This window comes from Aulostomus chinensis, chromosome 7 (genome assembly GCF_037954235.1).
Source record: "Aulostomus chinensis isolate RoL2024-O1b breed Wild chromosome 7, RoL_Achi_v1.0, whole genome shotgun sequence".
In the NCBI taxonomy this organism is placed as follows: Eukaryota; Metazoa; Chordata; class Actinopteri; order Syngnathiformes; family Aulostomidae; genus Aulostomus; species Aulostomus chinensis.
In genome coordinates this window covers 13,982,993-13,999,407 of record NC_141326.1, presented here as the reverse complement: position 1 = coordinate 13,999,407, position 16,415 = coordinate 13,982,993, and the positions used below count along the sequence as shown (strand labels likewise).

Here is a 16,415-nt window from a genome sequence, read left to right as displayed (position 1 = left end):
CTTTTGGAAAGATTTATTAACATTGGCCTTAAAGATGCACACCACACAGATGGAGCAATGCACTGTCCCCATTTAACCAGAAGGATGATATCACATGATTTAGAGAAGCCATGTTGCAACTTGAGCTGGAAACAAAAGTACAGTTCTACTCACTCACTACATTCCTGCTTTGAAGGAGGAGCAGAGGAGCAAATCAGGACAGAAGTTGAGGTTGAGTTTCAAGTTGCTCCTGTCTTGACTGTTCCCTCAGCTGCTAAGACACAACAAACAAAACTGGGCTTCCTTTCAACACATGATTTTACAAAAACAGAATTCTTAAGAACAAAACAGCCACAGCCACAGTGACATATGAAATCAATCACCAATACACTCCACCATTGACTGTTTGGGTAAACATGTAACCGAGTATTAAAATAACATTTATTCCGGATTCATTATTTAAATTTGTGACTGACATGTCTCAGTTTTTGATTTAGTCGTTGCCAGATCTCTTCACCAAGGAGCCCCTTAGATCTCGCCAAAGTTCATCCCGTTTTTTTCAACCCCACAAAAATTCACTTTTTTTTTTTAACCATCAACACCCCCCCCCCCCCCCGCCCCCCATGTCCCTTAGGGGGCTCCATACGTCACAGTTAAAAAAAATATTAATCCTTACTTCAACAAGTAAAAGTTATTTCTTTCAATTCAAGAGGAGGAATAAGTACAAGACACATGACAATCAGAGAATCATAACAGCAAACGTAAAAATATTCTACATAGGAATGATAAATATAACAAAAAAATGCCACTTTTTACAATCCTATTTGCATATGTTTGAATATCCAATAAAACTGAGAGATATTCCTGTATATTATGTTACAAGTGATGGTACATAATAGGAGTGTGGATGTGGAAATGCGGTTATTGCTGTTCTGGCCTGACTGAAGGCTCCTGCTTCCTGTCTGTCAGTCACTCAGTGGTGCAGATAAAAATGCAACGGGCCTGTTTGCTAACAAAATCCGGAAGAAAGGAGTGACAATATGTCCTCTGGATCAGTAAGTGATCCATTTGTCCTTCTTTTGTCTGGGACATAAATCTGTGTTAGATTTCCTTGAATAGATTTTTTTTTTGAGTGTCCGTTGTGTTCCAGACATACTAATTTACACATATTTTATTTTTTAATAAACAGTTAAAAAAGACCATGTGACGTTTAACTTTTTACAACCAAAACTTACAAAAATACGAGACAACAGCGACATGAGAAACTCCGGCCTAGTGCATGTTTGTCCCCCCCAGATTATTGACTCCGATCTGATTGGCTCTCACACTGACCAATCAGGGAGAAGAGCGCGATGAGCGAAACATGGAGGCGGAAGTGAAGCAAAACATTTGATAGAACGCTCTGAAAAAAGGCATTCTCCCCAGTTAATTTACAGGCGTTTAGTTAACGTAATGATTGGAAACAAATTTTGAGTATTTAATAAGAGTGAAATGTCTCTGAGTGAGTCGTGTGAGTCGGTCTCTCAGAAAAGGACTCTGTCCAGTCTCCTCGGTGAGTCAACAGCCTCTGGGAGTAAAGTTTGATAATTGACAAAATTGTTTGTATCGTCTCGGTAATTTACGTGAATGACCGACGCTTTTAACATGACTGACAACTGGTAACGTAAATAACGTAAATCCAACTCAGAAGGATCTAAGACTGAGAACTTCCCAACTTTTAAAATGTAATTTGGAGCGACCCTTAATGGCGAACCCGAGGCTTTCATGTCACATGTGTATAAGTTTGTTCAACAGCTCTCCTTTCGGCAAATATAGAGTTAGGCTTAGGTTTTATTTACTGGCTCAATGTAAAGAAGTCTTCAGGACTGTGGTTTAATAACTGAGTTCTACAGTGCAGCGAATGTGTCACCCTACCAAAGCATATCAGAGTGGCCCTCTGAAGACCAGCCTGCTCTATCTTCACTTGCTTGTTTATTCCCAGCCGGTCGTGTTGTGAAGAGGCCGAGGCAGGGAGATGGCGAGCGGCTGCAGGAGGCGGTGCTGCAGCTGCTGGAGCAGGAGCAGGACCTCCTCAGCCTGCTCCGGGAGGCAGAGGTGAGTGGTGACCCTCAGGATGATGACGGAAACTTCTCTTGATGGACAGCCCACTGGAAAACACTGACTATTTGTAAAATAATATTAGAACTGTGAATGAAGCGTACAACTGGTACTGTAATGAATGTTTACTGTTCCTTACATGTAACTAACGCACCTTTCATTCACTCAGAATTTGTTCTCTGATTGCTACTTTTATCAACTATGATCATGTGCAGTATTTACAGGCCATTATGATACACTAACTACATTGACATTGACATGTGAGACAGAAACACTCAGGTAATGTCTCAGTGAAGGGAACTTTTTTAAACCTAAATAAAATCTCAATGTGAAAAGTTATAAGTGTAATGAATGAATCAGTGAAGTTAGCAAATTGAATTTAAGTTTACATTGTCTTAGAAACAAGCTCCTCACCGGGATGTTACTTGCAAAGTGTTTCTGTCTTACATTAAGTTAAGTAAGATTTTTGACTAGAAAAACTGACAAATACACTTGGTGGTGTACTGCCTTCTTTTAGTACAGACTATTTCAGTTAGAGTTTTAAATAAAATATTCACGGTGAGTGCCACCAGACAATTCTTATCATTATTTATTTATTTTGTCCCCCCCCCAGAATCCAAATCCCCTCAATCATTTCAGCGCTGAGTCTGGAGAGTCTGAACAGGTGGTGTCTCAAGGCATCCCATCAACCATTGCAGGTTCACTCTTGGGTAAGTGTTTGAAGAATCGAACCCTCAGAAACATCGTCTGTACTGAAAAAATCTGAGTAACACACCCAGGACCCAGAAAGACATGTTGCTATTCACAGTCACTGAAGACGCTCTGCTGTTAAACTGAAGACGATTAGCTGAGCTCCTAATTCATGTATTCAGTTAAAATCATGTGGTGCTGGAATGTTTCAGTCTTGCTCAGCTGCCAAATATTTATGAAACACACAATCTTGTTTCTGCTCAACATTTCTATGACTTAAAGCAAACTTATGGATCAACAATTCTTAGCCTCCTACTGCTGATTTATGAAGTGCAGAGTGTGTTTTCTGTCGACAGTGTGTGAGCTGAGGCGTCAGGCTACACAGCTCGGTGTCCCGCTGGCAGCGCTGTCAGTGAAGATGGTGCTGGAGAGACTGACGGACATCACGGAAACCCAGGAAGTGAAGGAGGACAAGAGGAGAGCGATTCTCACCTCCTCTCAGAGAGTGAGTATCTGATGGTGCCATGAAGAGTGTGAGAGTCCCGTAGGAGCGCTAAGGGAAGAGTTGCATCAGAAACGAACAGAAAGCATGAATATAGTCACACGTTATTACGGTGGAAAGATGGAAGTGCCATTTGTGATGGTAATCCACTTGCTTTCTTGCTCATATGGAGCAAAAGACAACTAATAAAAGAACAAGTCTTAATAGTTGCTTTATTTTTTTATTTGATTTGTTTTTATAAATGTCTGTAAGAAACAACTATTCTCAAATGTAAGTCTGCTATTCACCAGATCAGATTCAGGACTCACTAAACGGCCCGGTTTGCATCCTTAAAATAATACACCCAATTTGAATGTCTTTTTTAAATGAACCCTCCTGGTCCCAGGACAGACTCATTGTTGGTAGATCACATCTGTGTCGCATACCTGCTAGCAGATCGCTCCATCTGTGCTTTACGGATGGAAACAGTCACACGGTGCGCCCGTCTTCTCCAGGTTCAGCTGTGTGCTCTGCTGGAGTCCTGCAGAGAGCTGCAGTCACATGGAGCCATCTGCCCCCAGCTGCTGTGGCAGGAGTACAGGAGGGATCAGGTGTGTGTGTGTGTGTGTGTGTGTGTGTGTGTGTGTGTGTGTGTGTGTGTGTCTCTTTTGACTTCGGATATTATTCCCTCTAATATCTTGAATCATAGCAGTTTGCTATTTTCATTTCCAAAATTATTCAGGCCCAATGTGTATGTAGGTTTGCATACATGGGCACATACAAAAACACATTTAATAAGTCTGTGTTTCTATGTAGAGACTGTTCCATGTACATGTACTCCTGTACATGACCAAATGACAGTGGTTTTATGGGTATTTTAGTAGGTTTACATGCAGATCAGTCAAGTAGATACCAGAAAATTATGGTCCCTACCTGTTAATTGTGGAGTTTTACAGAGAAATGAAGACAGCAGTGTGTGTTTATATGCATATTCAAACTTCTCTTGTACTCTGGACTGGATGTTGTAAATGAAGTGACTGGTGTATTTACAGAGACGACCAAAGCTGGATGTAGTGTACCATCTTCACTTGTGCAACATCCTCACTCTGAAGGACATTTTAGAGAGGTATGAAATATTAGTATTGTTTGTTTTAGTTCAGAGTCGCTCAGCTGCTCTGGAGTCAGTCCTTCTGAGCTTGCAGGCATTTGTAGCATACAGTTTGCACTGATCTCTGGATGAATCAACTGAAATGAATCACAGACATGATCATTAGTTCATTCCTCAAGGAAAAAAGGCCAAGCAGTTGATTATATTATGTTATTCGTCGCACCCTTGTTTTAGCTGATAAGTGGAGATTTAAGTGTGAATGACCAGTGGACACCTTGACTATGTCAAGTGTAGGAAGGAAATTATAGGAATGCAGCATTGAACAGAATCAGTTGTTTTGTCAGTGGTGAAAGTAGTGGTTGTCATTTACTCTAGAGCTGTCGCTAGCTAGGATGTGAAAAATTTCAAAACCCAGTTGCTATTGAAGAGGAAAACTACAACTGGAATATTTGGCTGCAAAGGATCAATTAAACTTCTGTCCATTCAGGTTATTTCTCAGTCACATGATTGGAAAAAAAACAAGTTCATATGTGATTCAGAGTAATAATTACATGTTACATGTTTTTATGGCCTGGGAAGACCTCAGGATTCCCCAGACAGAGCTGGTCAATGTGGCCAGAGAAAGGGAAGTTCAGGGTACCCCGCTGGAGCTGCTGCCCATGAGATCCATGGAAGGATTTTGACTTTTATTTTCACATTACGATAGCTGTTCTGCACCTCCTGAGGATAGCTTTTATACTTTTTTTTCATGCCAGTAAATTTATTCGCAGACTTCATAATAGAAGCCATGTTTTTGTACCTGTTGTGCGCTTTGGTGTTAGTAGTAAGTAGCCATCATCAGTTCACAGCTAAATTTTGGCAGCTTCGTGGAAAAGTCACAGGATTTGGAAGAACGGTTTTCTATGTTTGCAAAAGTTTTTTTTTTTTTTTTAAGCCAGAAAATATGGAAAAGTAATGGACATTGTTTCATAAGTACCTTTAGAGTATATATGGTTCAGATAAGCTCAACTGAGAAAAATATCTTTCGGGGAATTTTCTTTAATACATGTTTGTGGGTGTATCCAACCACGTAGCTCATCATTAAAATACATTGAACTTGGATTTCGCAGTGTATTTTACCATGCGTAACACGATTAGGATTTATGATCGCTGACGTTTCCCTCGCAGGTGTAGAAAAGTCGGAGAAATTTATTGGTGAATATGTAACCCTGAAAGGTTGTCACTGTCGTCTCCCCTTTCAGTGACGAAGGCGTCAGATCGTGGCTGGTGTCACAGTTGAAGGCGCTGTGCAGTTGGACGCCTCCGCAGGGAGAAAAGGAGGCCAAGCAAGTTCAGCAGAAAGTCTTATCAAGTAAGCACAGGAATTTCTCTCTTACCTGCTACATGTTGCTATTCCTTTAGCAAATTTGCAAAGGTGCATGTAGAGTAACTGTATATGTGTAAAAGAATCCTTAAAATTGTTGGTTCTACCAAAATCAGATTTTACTTGAAACCAGAACCTCATTGCCTCTGTGAAACCACTGCTGGGACTCAGTGTTTTCTTTTCATGAATGCCAGGACGTTGGATAAAAGGTGTCTCTGTCTTTCAGCTGTGGTGGGAGTGCTGGTGGGCACCGGCTTCCAGTCGCGTCAAGAGGCAGCAGCCAGTCAGAGGAGGAGGAGCTCTCTGCTCTGCTGCTCAGTAATGGATGACATGCTCTTCTGTGGGTCAACATATCCTTCTTTCTCATGGATGAAATATTCAGTGACGCACTTTGATTCACACCTCAGTACCCTGAAAGCTACTTTCTAATTCTTAAACTGCTAAGACTTGACTCGGTTTTTGAACATTTTTTCCTCAGGGCTTCTGGACACCGGGGACAACAGTTTGACACAACAGTCTGCTGGATCAGGAGCCGAACTATGGTCCTTTATTTTTCCTTTTTCATTTGTTTCATTATTAATTACTCGTGAGTGAATGTTTATTTACTCACGTACGTCCTTTTCTACATCATACTGAAGGCATTTCGAAGAGAGGGGAAATCTCTGTTACTGCACCCTACAAACAAAACAAAACATTGTTTTTACAGACCAAACGTTGCATCTCATTCCTTTGAAGGACACATGAAGCTTCTGGTGATCAATTCGGTCAGAACTTGCTTTTTCTGCCCTACTGAAGTCTCAAATGTAAATAAATTAAAAAGGAACTCCATGGATAATGTAGGCGGCAGGATTTGATCTTTCACTCACAGCGGATATGAGCCACAGCGAACCAGCACAACCCTTAAAAAAAGAAATGTCTATGATGGCACCAATTGTTTACGTTTGTCTTATTTGTTAATAGAATTAACACATTAAATGCTGTGTGGTCATGTGACATTTTATGACTGAAGAGGAAAAACCTGAATGAAAACAGCTGAACATCCTGGACTGCTGAAAGGAGACCTGCTGTTGTCGTGTTGGAGCAGTAAAGTTCAGATGGAGTATTATCCTTGACATGTTTGTCAGTAAAACACGACTTATTAGCTCTTGTGATTGAACTCCAGGGAGTGGTGAACAGCATGAACCAAATAACGTGTGAATCGCTGGTTAAAAGGGAAATATACTTAATTTGGATCACCAACTTTGTTGAATCACTGGGGACACGAGACATGACTCGGCATTGAGAATGTGGGAACTGACCGCAACAGAGAATATTCTGTGGTGAGGTGTGTAGTTTTGATATAAAACACTGGGACGCCTGTGTAAAACTACTAAACACAGACTGTGAATGATGATAGCCCCTGTGTTGTGTTTTCTGCAGGTGTCAGCTATTTGATGCTTCGTTGTGTGAAGTATCCGCATCCTCAGAAGCCCTGCAGCTCTTCTTCACACATTCTCTCACGCAGACTCTCACGTACAAGCCTCGGCTTACAGGTAAACACCAGCAACAGGCCTTTACAACAGCCTGATACTGTTATTTCATCATACTACTTATGCTTGACCTTTACTATGAACATGTAATACTCTCGTTCAAGTCGTAGCTTCCAGATTTGTCATAAATCAAATGTATATGGTGACGTGAATCATCATTTCTTCAGTGTCGGACGCCATCACTCTGCAGAATGAGTGGACCTTTGCAAAGTCCAATCGACTGCTAACCTCTCTCTTCCGTAAGGTAAACATTTTCTTGTCATTACCTGGGTTGCACAAGGGTTAACAACTATATTTCACGTCTAAATCTACAAATCATCTCAACCCCCCAGTAATACAGTAACAGCAGGGCCCCACATCTTTTTTTTTTTTGTTTCCCTCATTATTTTCAAAAAAAGAAAAGATCCAAAAGAAACAACATGTTTTATGGCACTTCAGGCCATTCTCTTGTTTCAATTTTCAGCAGACGGAGCAAAGACACACTGCTGCCCTCTTCTGGTTACTCACAGCTCTCCGCTCACAAGCTAAATCTACACATGGAGTGAAAGGGCAGGGAGTCGTTAGTTGCCTCCATTTTTTCTAACACATTCATTTTTGTCAGTCATAAATAGAACTAAGTGTATTATAATGGAGTAAAATTTGATAAGAAGACCATTCGACAGGAGTGGATCTGGGACAAAGACCAACTGCCAAGGACCCCTAAGGTTCTGTGTTGTGTGAGTAGATCTGAAAAATGCAAGATAACTAGAATTTGATGAATTGAGCTAAAGCTTGAACATTAAACAAGTCAACCTGATCAGAAACTCAAACAATATTGTGCGTCAACTTGACCTCAGAGGACAAGGACTGTTGTCTGGTGAGACACTCGCATCTTTAACAGTAAAAAAACGTCCTTTTTAAGATTTTTTTTTCACCATCTTGAAAATTCTTTATTGTATCATTGCCCATTTACATCAGTCTGTAGAAAATATCTAAGAGTATCCATTCTAGCTTTCACTCTCATCTGTGAATTCACAGCTGTCTGACTGACTGTTGAGCTTGTGTCTCTAAAAATGGCTCCAGAAAAACTGCTTGCAGTCAATTTAACATGTTTAAGTTTATCATATTTCCATAAACCAAACTGTACCCAAGTGCTTAAGAAATGTAGAAAAAAGAGAGAGGAGGGACTCTATTTCAGATGAGCTGTCAGTGACTCATCTCCATCTTTTCCGAATCCCTGAAAAAGCTGGCCGTGATCTTCAGTGTGGAGCAGCTGCTGCGTCACCTGCAGCAGGTGTTGGAAACCCACGAGGTCAACTGGAAACATGTCCTGTGCTTCATCTCCACTCTGCTGGTTTACAACCCCAGAGCCCAGCCCAGCCTGAGAGGTGCTAGTGACTAGATTCGAATGATTAACTGCCTTTACTGCACACTTGGAATACATTTGGTGGGAGATGGTTTTCAGTTCAGTTTCATCACTGCAGCCTGGAGACTTTAGGCTGGCATAGGTTTCATTTAGAATCTGCACACAATTCTCAAAATAAGATCTAGTTTGTTTGTTTGCACTGTAGGAATCATCAGACTCACTAAAATCAGTAGTTTCTCCTCAAGATATCATGAATGTTTGTTAACTATCACAGCAACTCATTTGATAATTATTGAGATTTTCCAGTGTGGTCCAACCTAGTGAATCACCTGACTGACAGCACCATCCATAGTCTGGCTGCTAGCTTGGATGGCTACAAGTCATAGAGGGAAAAAGTCTCTGTGTGTAGACATGAAAACACTTAAGTTGACTGGTAAAAGCACTAACCAACATTTAGTACTTTATATCAAAATTAGCATTGGTCATTTTTTCCACACATAATAGAGGACAAATGGTAAATGCTAATAAAAAAAACATGGCAACCACCCCCCCCTAATTTTAATGTATACTTTTTTGTTGTGTTCCCACTTCACTGATTAATTCCATTGTTTTTAAAAGGCGTCAAATGTTTGTTTTCTTCATTCGAACTGTTTTCCTCCATCAGAGCTGCTGTCCAGGCTGTTGAGCTCTGCGTTTGAAGGCTATGACTTAGAGAACATGATAACTGCCTTCCTGTTGGCTCGTCAGGGCGCCCTGGAGGGACCCGCGATCTTCCCCTCCTACAGCGACTGGTTCAAGGTTTCATATCAGTTTCCTAAGAACAAGGACTAAAAGAGTGGTGCTCCTCTTATATTGTTCCCATTGTTATCAAATCCCTCCCATGTTAAGACTGAAAGGAAAGACGTGTTGTTAGTCTCTGAACATTAACTCAGGCCTTGCGGTTCTCAGCCACTGAGGACGTCCATCTTAAATGGTGCTGTCTTGGTTACATAGTTTCTTTGTTAAAAAGAAAGTCTCAGCAATTTAGAGAAACAGGGGAACATTGTGGTGATTGTAGCTATTACCCATACATGGAAGAAGACTATTTTCTGCTGCTGAATAATACACTTTTTTGTGGAACTGAATTAAGCTAAAATATGAGAAAAGGAAAGGCAAAAGAAAGCATTATAACTCAGCAGAGACAGAATAGATATAAAACTGCAAAATGGTGTTACAGTGCAGTGCAGAAATAATAAGTTATAAAAAAGCAGCGGCAAACATTAAAGTCTTCAGTCTTGATTTAAAGGCCCCGAGGGTTTTTGCAGACCTGCAGTATTCTGGGAGGTTGTTCCAGATATTTGATACATAGACACTAAACGCTGCCTCACGATGTTTACTTCTGACTCTGGGTACAGATGGTAGACCTGTTCCGGTTGATCTGAGAGGTCTGGATGGTTCATAGTTCAGCAGAAGGTCAGAAATGTATTTTAGATCTGAACCATTTTGTGCTTTATAAACCAGAAGGAGAGAATGCAGTTTACAAAATGTGGTGTGAACAAACTGGAAAAAAATGACAAGCTCTTTCCTAAAAGAAGGTCTTTTTCTGTCGTGCGGGCTACGTTTGGTTTTGAAACTGTAACATACTTTGAAAAGTGCGCTGCTGCTTCCCCACAATGGTCCTCAACACGATGGCCCATACGGAGATGTGTTTTTGCGCAACAGTGATTCACTTTGTCAAAGACGAAGCAGATTTATCAGGGTTTGGATTCTTATGTGATGCTTTAGCAGTGTCATGTATGGTTTTGGACTTTGGTTGGGGTTTGTTAACAAAAAGAAAACTGCAGAATTATTGCTAGCATATCATTTAAAGTCAGAATAATTAAACCTTAACATTGTCTCTCTCCTAGACTACCTTTATCTATTTCCTGCTTTTCCAGGTGTCTTTCGGTGGTGGTGGTGACTACCATGCAACCAGTAAAAAATCTCTGGTGTTCCTGCTCAAGTTTCTGTCCGATTTGGTGCCCTTTGAACCCCCACAGTACCTAAAGGTGACCTGCTTCATATATGGCCCTTCCTCTCTGGACAGAAAATGTGTGCTACAGATCGAGGCCAAGTGAATATTCGACATTAACTCACATGATGGGAAAACACTTTCAGATTCTCAATGTGTGTGAAAAATGTGGAGTGATTAGATTACATTTGCTCAAAAATTATCTGACACTGACTGTGAATAAAATCTGTCGTCCATTAAACTGGCGCTCAAACTGTACCTGATCCAGAAAATCAAAGCTACATGGACCAGAAACCAGCCAGTTGTTATTTTTAACACCACACTGTCATTTGTACCTGCTAGGTGCACCTCCTCCACCCTCCATATGTACCTGTGAAACACCGCAGCCTCCTGATGGAGTATGTCTCCTTGGCCAAAACCAGGCTGGCGGATCTCAAGGTAACTTCCAGGAAGAAATTAATAGTGCTCAACTGAGATAATTACCATAAATGCATGAATATATCATGTTTAATTTGTAACATTCAAACTCTATCATGGCTGTGACCATGTGTGTGCAGGAGTCGGTGGAGGAGATGGGTCTGTATGGGGACGTCTCTGGTGCAGCTGGAGCTGCAGCTCAGGTAACAGGGACACCTGGTGGTGACACTTGTTAAGGTCTTTGTCTGCTTCTGTATGTCCAACAGATAAAGATTACATTTTTCCAGACACAGCATTTATATACTCCTAAAATCCACATAATTGGCGGAACAACATGCTAACTTTTTTAGGAATGTCTGTCACTGTCCTTCCTCCCTGGAGCCAGACAGGAAAGATAGATCCCGTCTTTCCTGTGTGTGTAATAAAGACCGACTGACTGCTTGTTAGCTTAGCGCAATAAATAGTGGTGGAGGTTTGCAGCTGGTCTCTGTGGGTCTCATCTCCCTACTGCGGCACACAGAAGCGTGGTATCTATCTTCTTGTGTGGCTCTGAGGAGGATGGACAATAACAGCGTTTCACAAAATGGTGGCGTGTTCCTGTAAAGACTGGATATTTTGTTTTATATTATATTTCCTTCAGAATATTTGATCACAACCACCCAGCAGGATGATTACTACATGGTATACTGTATGTGCTTACTCTGTGTGTGTGTGTGTGTGTGCGTGTGTGTGTGTGTGTGTTTTACAGCCCCAGTGCCAGGCTGTCCAGGATGTGGAGAAGGCCATTTCTCTGTTTGAGAGTACAGGAAGGATTTCTGCCACTGTCATGGAGGCCAGGTACTCCACTATCATCAGCTCACCTGAAGCTTGTTCGTGAAAGGAGCATATTATTGATTTTAATAGATTTTGCATTAACCAATTTAGCTTTCCATTCACTAGAATTGACAAGTGATTGACAGTGTTGGTCCTCTTACAGTATTTTCCGGCGGCCATATTTCCTCACACGATTCCTTCCTGCTCTGTTGAAGCCAAGAGTGGTGAGTCGCTTCACTTCACCGTTATTTCTGGCTGAAGTGGAGCTGCTTAGGTTGGCTAATACATGATTTATGAATGTTAGGAATCACTAGTTTGGAGTTTGTTACCACAGATCTTCAACATCACACGTTTATATTTGTCTACTTCTCAATTCACAGCTTCCTGTGAAAGCAGATGCTTGGATGAGTTTCATAGAAGCTCTGAAAAAGTGAGTCGTTAATTATCAGGATGCTGCAAGCTGAGTGCGGTGTAACACCTGGGTTGGGTGTCATCTTTTGTAGACTCGACTGATGTATCGATGATGTATTTGCCAGCTTTATTTATTTCTTTTTGACAAATGGCAAATTGAAAAAAGTAAACGACCTTATTTTATTGCATATTGTGTTTGTGTACCTGAGAAGAAAGTAATTGTTTTGTTGTTCACCCAAAAATTGCCTATGTTGATTTTGAACCAGACCTATATCAAGATAGAAAAAAAAACCCAAACATTTTTGACAGGAATGGTATCATTCATCGCTTGTTATTAATAATAAGAGTAAAGAAGTCAGGTTGGCCCAATAAAATGTAACAAAGTACAATTTATCCAAAATCTGCAGGTGTGGTAGAATATTGAATTCTCTTGAGAAAAAAGACTTCTGTTTTTCTGAACTAACAACCTAATTGTCTCATTCATTTGGAAAGACAAGCAGGTCTGTTTTTTCCTTAGAAAAATGATCTTATTAACTCAGAAAAAGGGCAGATTTTCTTCTCACCAGAAGCATGAAATGATTCCGATGACTCCTTTCGGGCTATTTTTTCCTTACTGTCCTTGAGATACAATTATCAGTTAGCGTTTGAGCCACGGCTGACTGATTTGATGTCATAATTAACTTACAGCTGATATTGATGATAATTGTTGCATTTTGGTATTCTACCTTTTTTTTTGTGTGTCCAGAGCCGATAAGGTCCCTGCAGCACAGTTTTCTTCCTATGTGGAATCCTGCAAAAGACTAAGACAGCAGAAGAGTGGGTATCTTCCCAATGCTCACATACCAACCAATAGAAAAACGTCAGCACCAAAATAGTCCAGCAGAACACGAGAGTTGTGTTCCATGTTTGCCTCACTGCAGGTTATGAGGATGCTTGACGATTGCTGAAAACCCTGCTGTTTGGATCGGTGTGTGTTTTCCAGTCAGATTTTATTGATATATCACTGAATTATAACAAAAATGATCTAATTGCATTTTTTTTGTTTTTATTTAACTTAAAAAAAAACAAATTATTTTTATCAGGGCGAAACATACAAACTAATTTCAACACCATTACACATTTGTGGCAAGGCAAACAAACATGCACAATTGAACTAAATTATTCTCCCATCTATTCCACTTCCTTTTAAAGTAGGAACATTTGAACAATGGAGGTCACATTTCGTCATTTTCCCATGAAGATCTGCTCATACCAATTTTCAGTTGTCCAAGTAGATTAATAGTCTGGTACTTCAAGCCGTGCGTTAGAGAGATTTAAAGCAGTTCAGGTCTGCGGTCTCTTCTACATCTGATCCATTTTGACCACCATCTCTTAAATGTCTCCGACTGTCGTCTCAGAGCGAATGTCTGTCTCTCCATAATGTAAATTTCATGAACAGTTCCTTGCTAGTCTTCCAGTGTCGGTGAGTTGGGTTGTAACCACTTCCTTGTTACAGCCTTCTTCGCTCCAATCAATAATATCTTCATTAGATATTTGTCTGCTATCGCTTGAGTATGCAGTGCCATTGTACCAAAACACATCAAGCTGACATCAAATTGGATAGTAATTTGAAATATGTTTTCCAGACAATCATGAATCTCATACCAATAGAACAAAAGTTTCGGGCAGTCCCAAATAAATGATAATGATCTCATTGCATTTTACAAGTAGAGCAGGTCTAGAACAACGCTGCCATTTCAGTTGGAGAGCAAACACTTCAGTATAAACAATAACTAAATCTGCTTTTGATGGGCTGAAATGTCCGAGCAGACCCGGGCTTAACATGGACGGCCATCTTCCTTGACTTGGTTGGGGTGAAAGAGACGGATAAAGACAGAGAGATAGAATACTGGTATTAATTCAACTAACAATAGAAAAATTAGTAGTCAACCTCAAGCCTTGGCAGTCCATCTGAGAGAAACCGAGAGGGAGAAAGCACAGAGACTTTGGAAAAGAAGTCAAGTTGATGGGATATAAATGTATACAGAAAGAGAGGGAGAAGAAGAGAGAGTCCTGAGTGAATCATAACCCGCAGCTTAACTGCAAGCTTTATATGTTGTAGAGTTACAACAATCATATGATGAGAACGTTGTGTTGTGTTCACAGGGAGTGTGGTGGATGCGGACGCTCATGACGATCCTTGCCAGGTTCTACAGTTTCAGCTGCAGGAGCTCAGACAGCTGGTCGCTGATGGAAATGAAGGAGGTTGGCTCATCGCCTACTCACACTCACACACTCACATCAACAGATGTTCACAAAGCAGAGCTTAGAGTAAAAAAAAAAAAAAAGCCCAGTTTGTGTGACTTAAGTGTTCTTTTAATTCCTGGAACTTGAGGGGTTTCTTCTCCATGTCTGTCAAATGACCTTTCAATCAGCTGCATGTGTCCCTTCACCATTTCCAAAAGGTGTCAGTATGCCTGCTCATATCCAAATGTTATTCATTTGTATGTTTCACTATCCATCTGCTGAAGTTTCCAAACTGAAAGGTTCACATTTTTAAAATTCTGTCTTAAAATCCTCGTTAATCACCCAAATGAACCGCCGGGTGTAATAAATGCCCCCCTTTAGTTATGGCTTTTATTAGACACCTGCTTAATGAGTCTCCAGTGGAAGTGATGGATGACAAAATTCACTGTCCTCATTTTGTGGAAAAAAAGGCTAATATGAAGCTTCAGTAGTCTTAATTTTTCAAAATAACAGTCGGATCTTCCAAAGTCAAACTTTTATTATGATTTTCTCTCTTTAGGCACTATCTGACCATTTCTGATAGAAGAACTACTCCCTTTACCTGGGTACATAAGACAGGAACCAGAAATAATCTGAATTCCTAGAACCCTAACTTTTATTTTAGAGTGGGTACACTACGAGCAGAAGCAAGCAAAATGTTTAAAAGCATGTAAAATATGTACACAACTGCTGTGAGCTCCTGGGAACAAATGTACAGACAAATGAACCGGTAGTGAAGCAATGCCACACAAAAACCACATCTTCTTCAGTCTCGTCGTTGTGTCGCGTGCAGAAATGATGTCAGCATTTCTCATGATGCAAACGCAAAGCCTTGGAAGGTTGGCAGTTCTCCAGGAACTCTCACTCCTCTGCAGCTCAGTATGGAAAAAAATGTAATGATGATGTCCTTTAAAGCTACAAGCAGCATCAGTCAGTGTGAACTCTTCGACCTACCATGTTGGTCTTCTGCCTTCAGAGATGTCGGCCCAGCTGAGCAGGATCTCACACACTCTGAACGTCATCTTCCCGGGTCACCCCGATGACCTGGCTGGACAGAAAGTCATAAAGCTTCAGACAGACACACCTCAGTTACCCGAGCTCCACATTAAGGTATGCATTAAGGAACCATTGTTTTCATCTTATGTTGGTGTTTTATTCTACGTTCCTCAACACATCAGTTGGCTGTGTATGTCTATATATTCATCTCACCTTCACATTCTCAGGTGGTTGATATGATCCTACGAAACTTCTGCCAGTGCACGTTAGACTCCTCCGGGGCAAACCCTCCTAACAAGTGAGCAGGACACGTTTTTACCATGTATATGAAATAAATTGGTTTCCATTTTGTCTAAAATAAACCCATGAAATGGCTTCTTTCCTGACACTGTGGGGTTTTTGTTTGTCTATCCAGACAAAATCTCTGGGCTTCCGCATATGTCAGCACACTGCTTGGTAACCCTCAGCTACTCTCCAGCCTTCTACAGAGACTCTGGCATCTCTTCCATCATCAGGTACAGAAGTCTCTGCTCCCACACTCTTCTCTCTACACCACCTTGTTTGTGTTTTGTTTCATTTTTAAGATGCATCTTTATTTGGTGTTAAGCTGCTTTATAGATTCCTGATAATTTCCTCGGAACATTCTGGAAAGAAGCACACAAGCAGCACGTTGTAAAACGGCTCATAATTACCGCCAGTTAAAGAAACAAGATGGTGCTCATTTTTGGTTTCATACTTGTATTTTGTGTGTCCACTAAAATAGATTAACATGCTTTAATGTCCAGTGTTTTTTCTCTGCTGTATTAAGCTTCAGTCTGCAGTGCTCAGTGTCATCTCAAAACAAACAGTTATACAGAACATGGTAAAACCTACAGTTTCCTAGTATGAAGGACTAGACAATCAGCATGGATCCATCTGTGAGTGTAAGGAC

At 40.7% G+C, this 16,415-nt stretch overlaps 1 protein-coding gene across 2 annotated transcripts in view; it reads left to right on the top strand.

The window, feature by feature from the left end:
* The first annotated feature begins 1,322 nt into the window (after nt 1-1,322).
* fanca (FA complementation group A) overlaps nt 1,323-16,415 on the top strand; it is a 22,397-nt gene continuing 7,304 nt past the window's right edge. For both annotated transcript variants that reach the window (XM_086208585.1, XM_086208584.1), the window contains exons 1-24: nt 1,323-1,531; nt 1,961-2,073; nt 2,690-2,786; nt 3,123-3,271; nt 3,763-3,858; nt 4,300-4,373; nt 5,597-5,706; nt 5,945-6,058; nt 6,197-6,260; nt 7,138-7,250; nt 7,415-7,491; nt 8,473-8,614; nt 9,257-9,390; nt 10,509-10,619; nt 10,925-11,020; nt 11,140-11,202; nt 11,748-11,836; nt 11,976-12,036; nt 12,193-12,242; nt 12,969-13,039; nt 14,369-14,467; nt 15,465-15,598; nt 15,712-15,782; nt 15,900-15,999. In XM_086208585.1, coding sequence (XP_086064711.1) covers nt 1,471-1,531; nt 1,961-2,073; nt 2,690-2,786; nt 3,123-3,271; nt 3,763-3,858; nt 4,300-4,373; nt 5,597-5,706; nt 5,945-6,058; nt 6,197-6,260; nt 7,138-7,250; nt 7,415-7,491; nt 8,473-8,614; nt 9,257-9,390; nt 10,509-10,619; nt 10,925-11,020; nt 11,140-11,202; nt 11,748-11,836; nt 11,976-12,036; nt 12,193-12,242; nt 12,969-13,039; nt 14,369-14,467; nt 15,465-15,598; nt 15,712-15,782; nt 15,900-15,999 — 2,289 coding nt within the window. In that variant the 5' untranslated portion in view covers nt 1,323-1,470. The remainder of the gene's footprint in view (nt 1,532-1,960; nt 2,074-2,689; nt 2,787-3,122; nt 3,272-3,762; nt 3,859-4,299; nt 4,374-5,596; nt 5,707-5,944; nt 6,059-6,196; nt 6,261-7,137; nt 7,251-7,414; nt 7,492-8,472; nt 8,615-9,256; nt 9,391-10,508; nt 10,620-10,924; nt 11,021-11,139; nt 11,203-11,747; nt 11,837-11,975; nt 12,037-12,192; nt 12,243-12,968; nt 13,040-14,368; nt 14,468-15,464; nt 15,599-15,711; nt 15,783-15,899; nt 16,000-16,415) is intronic.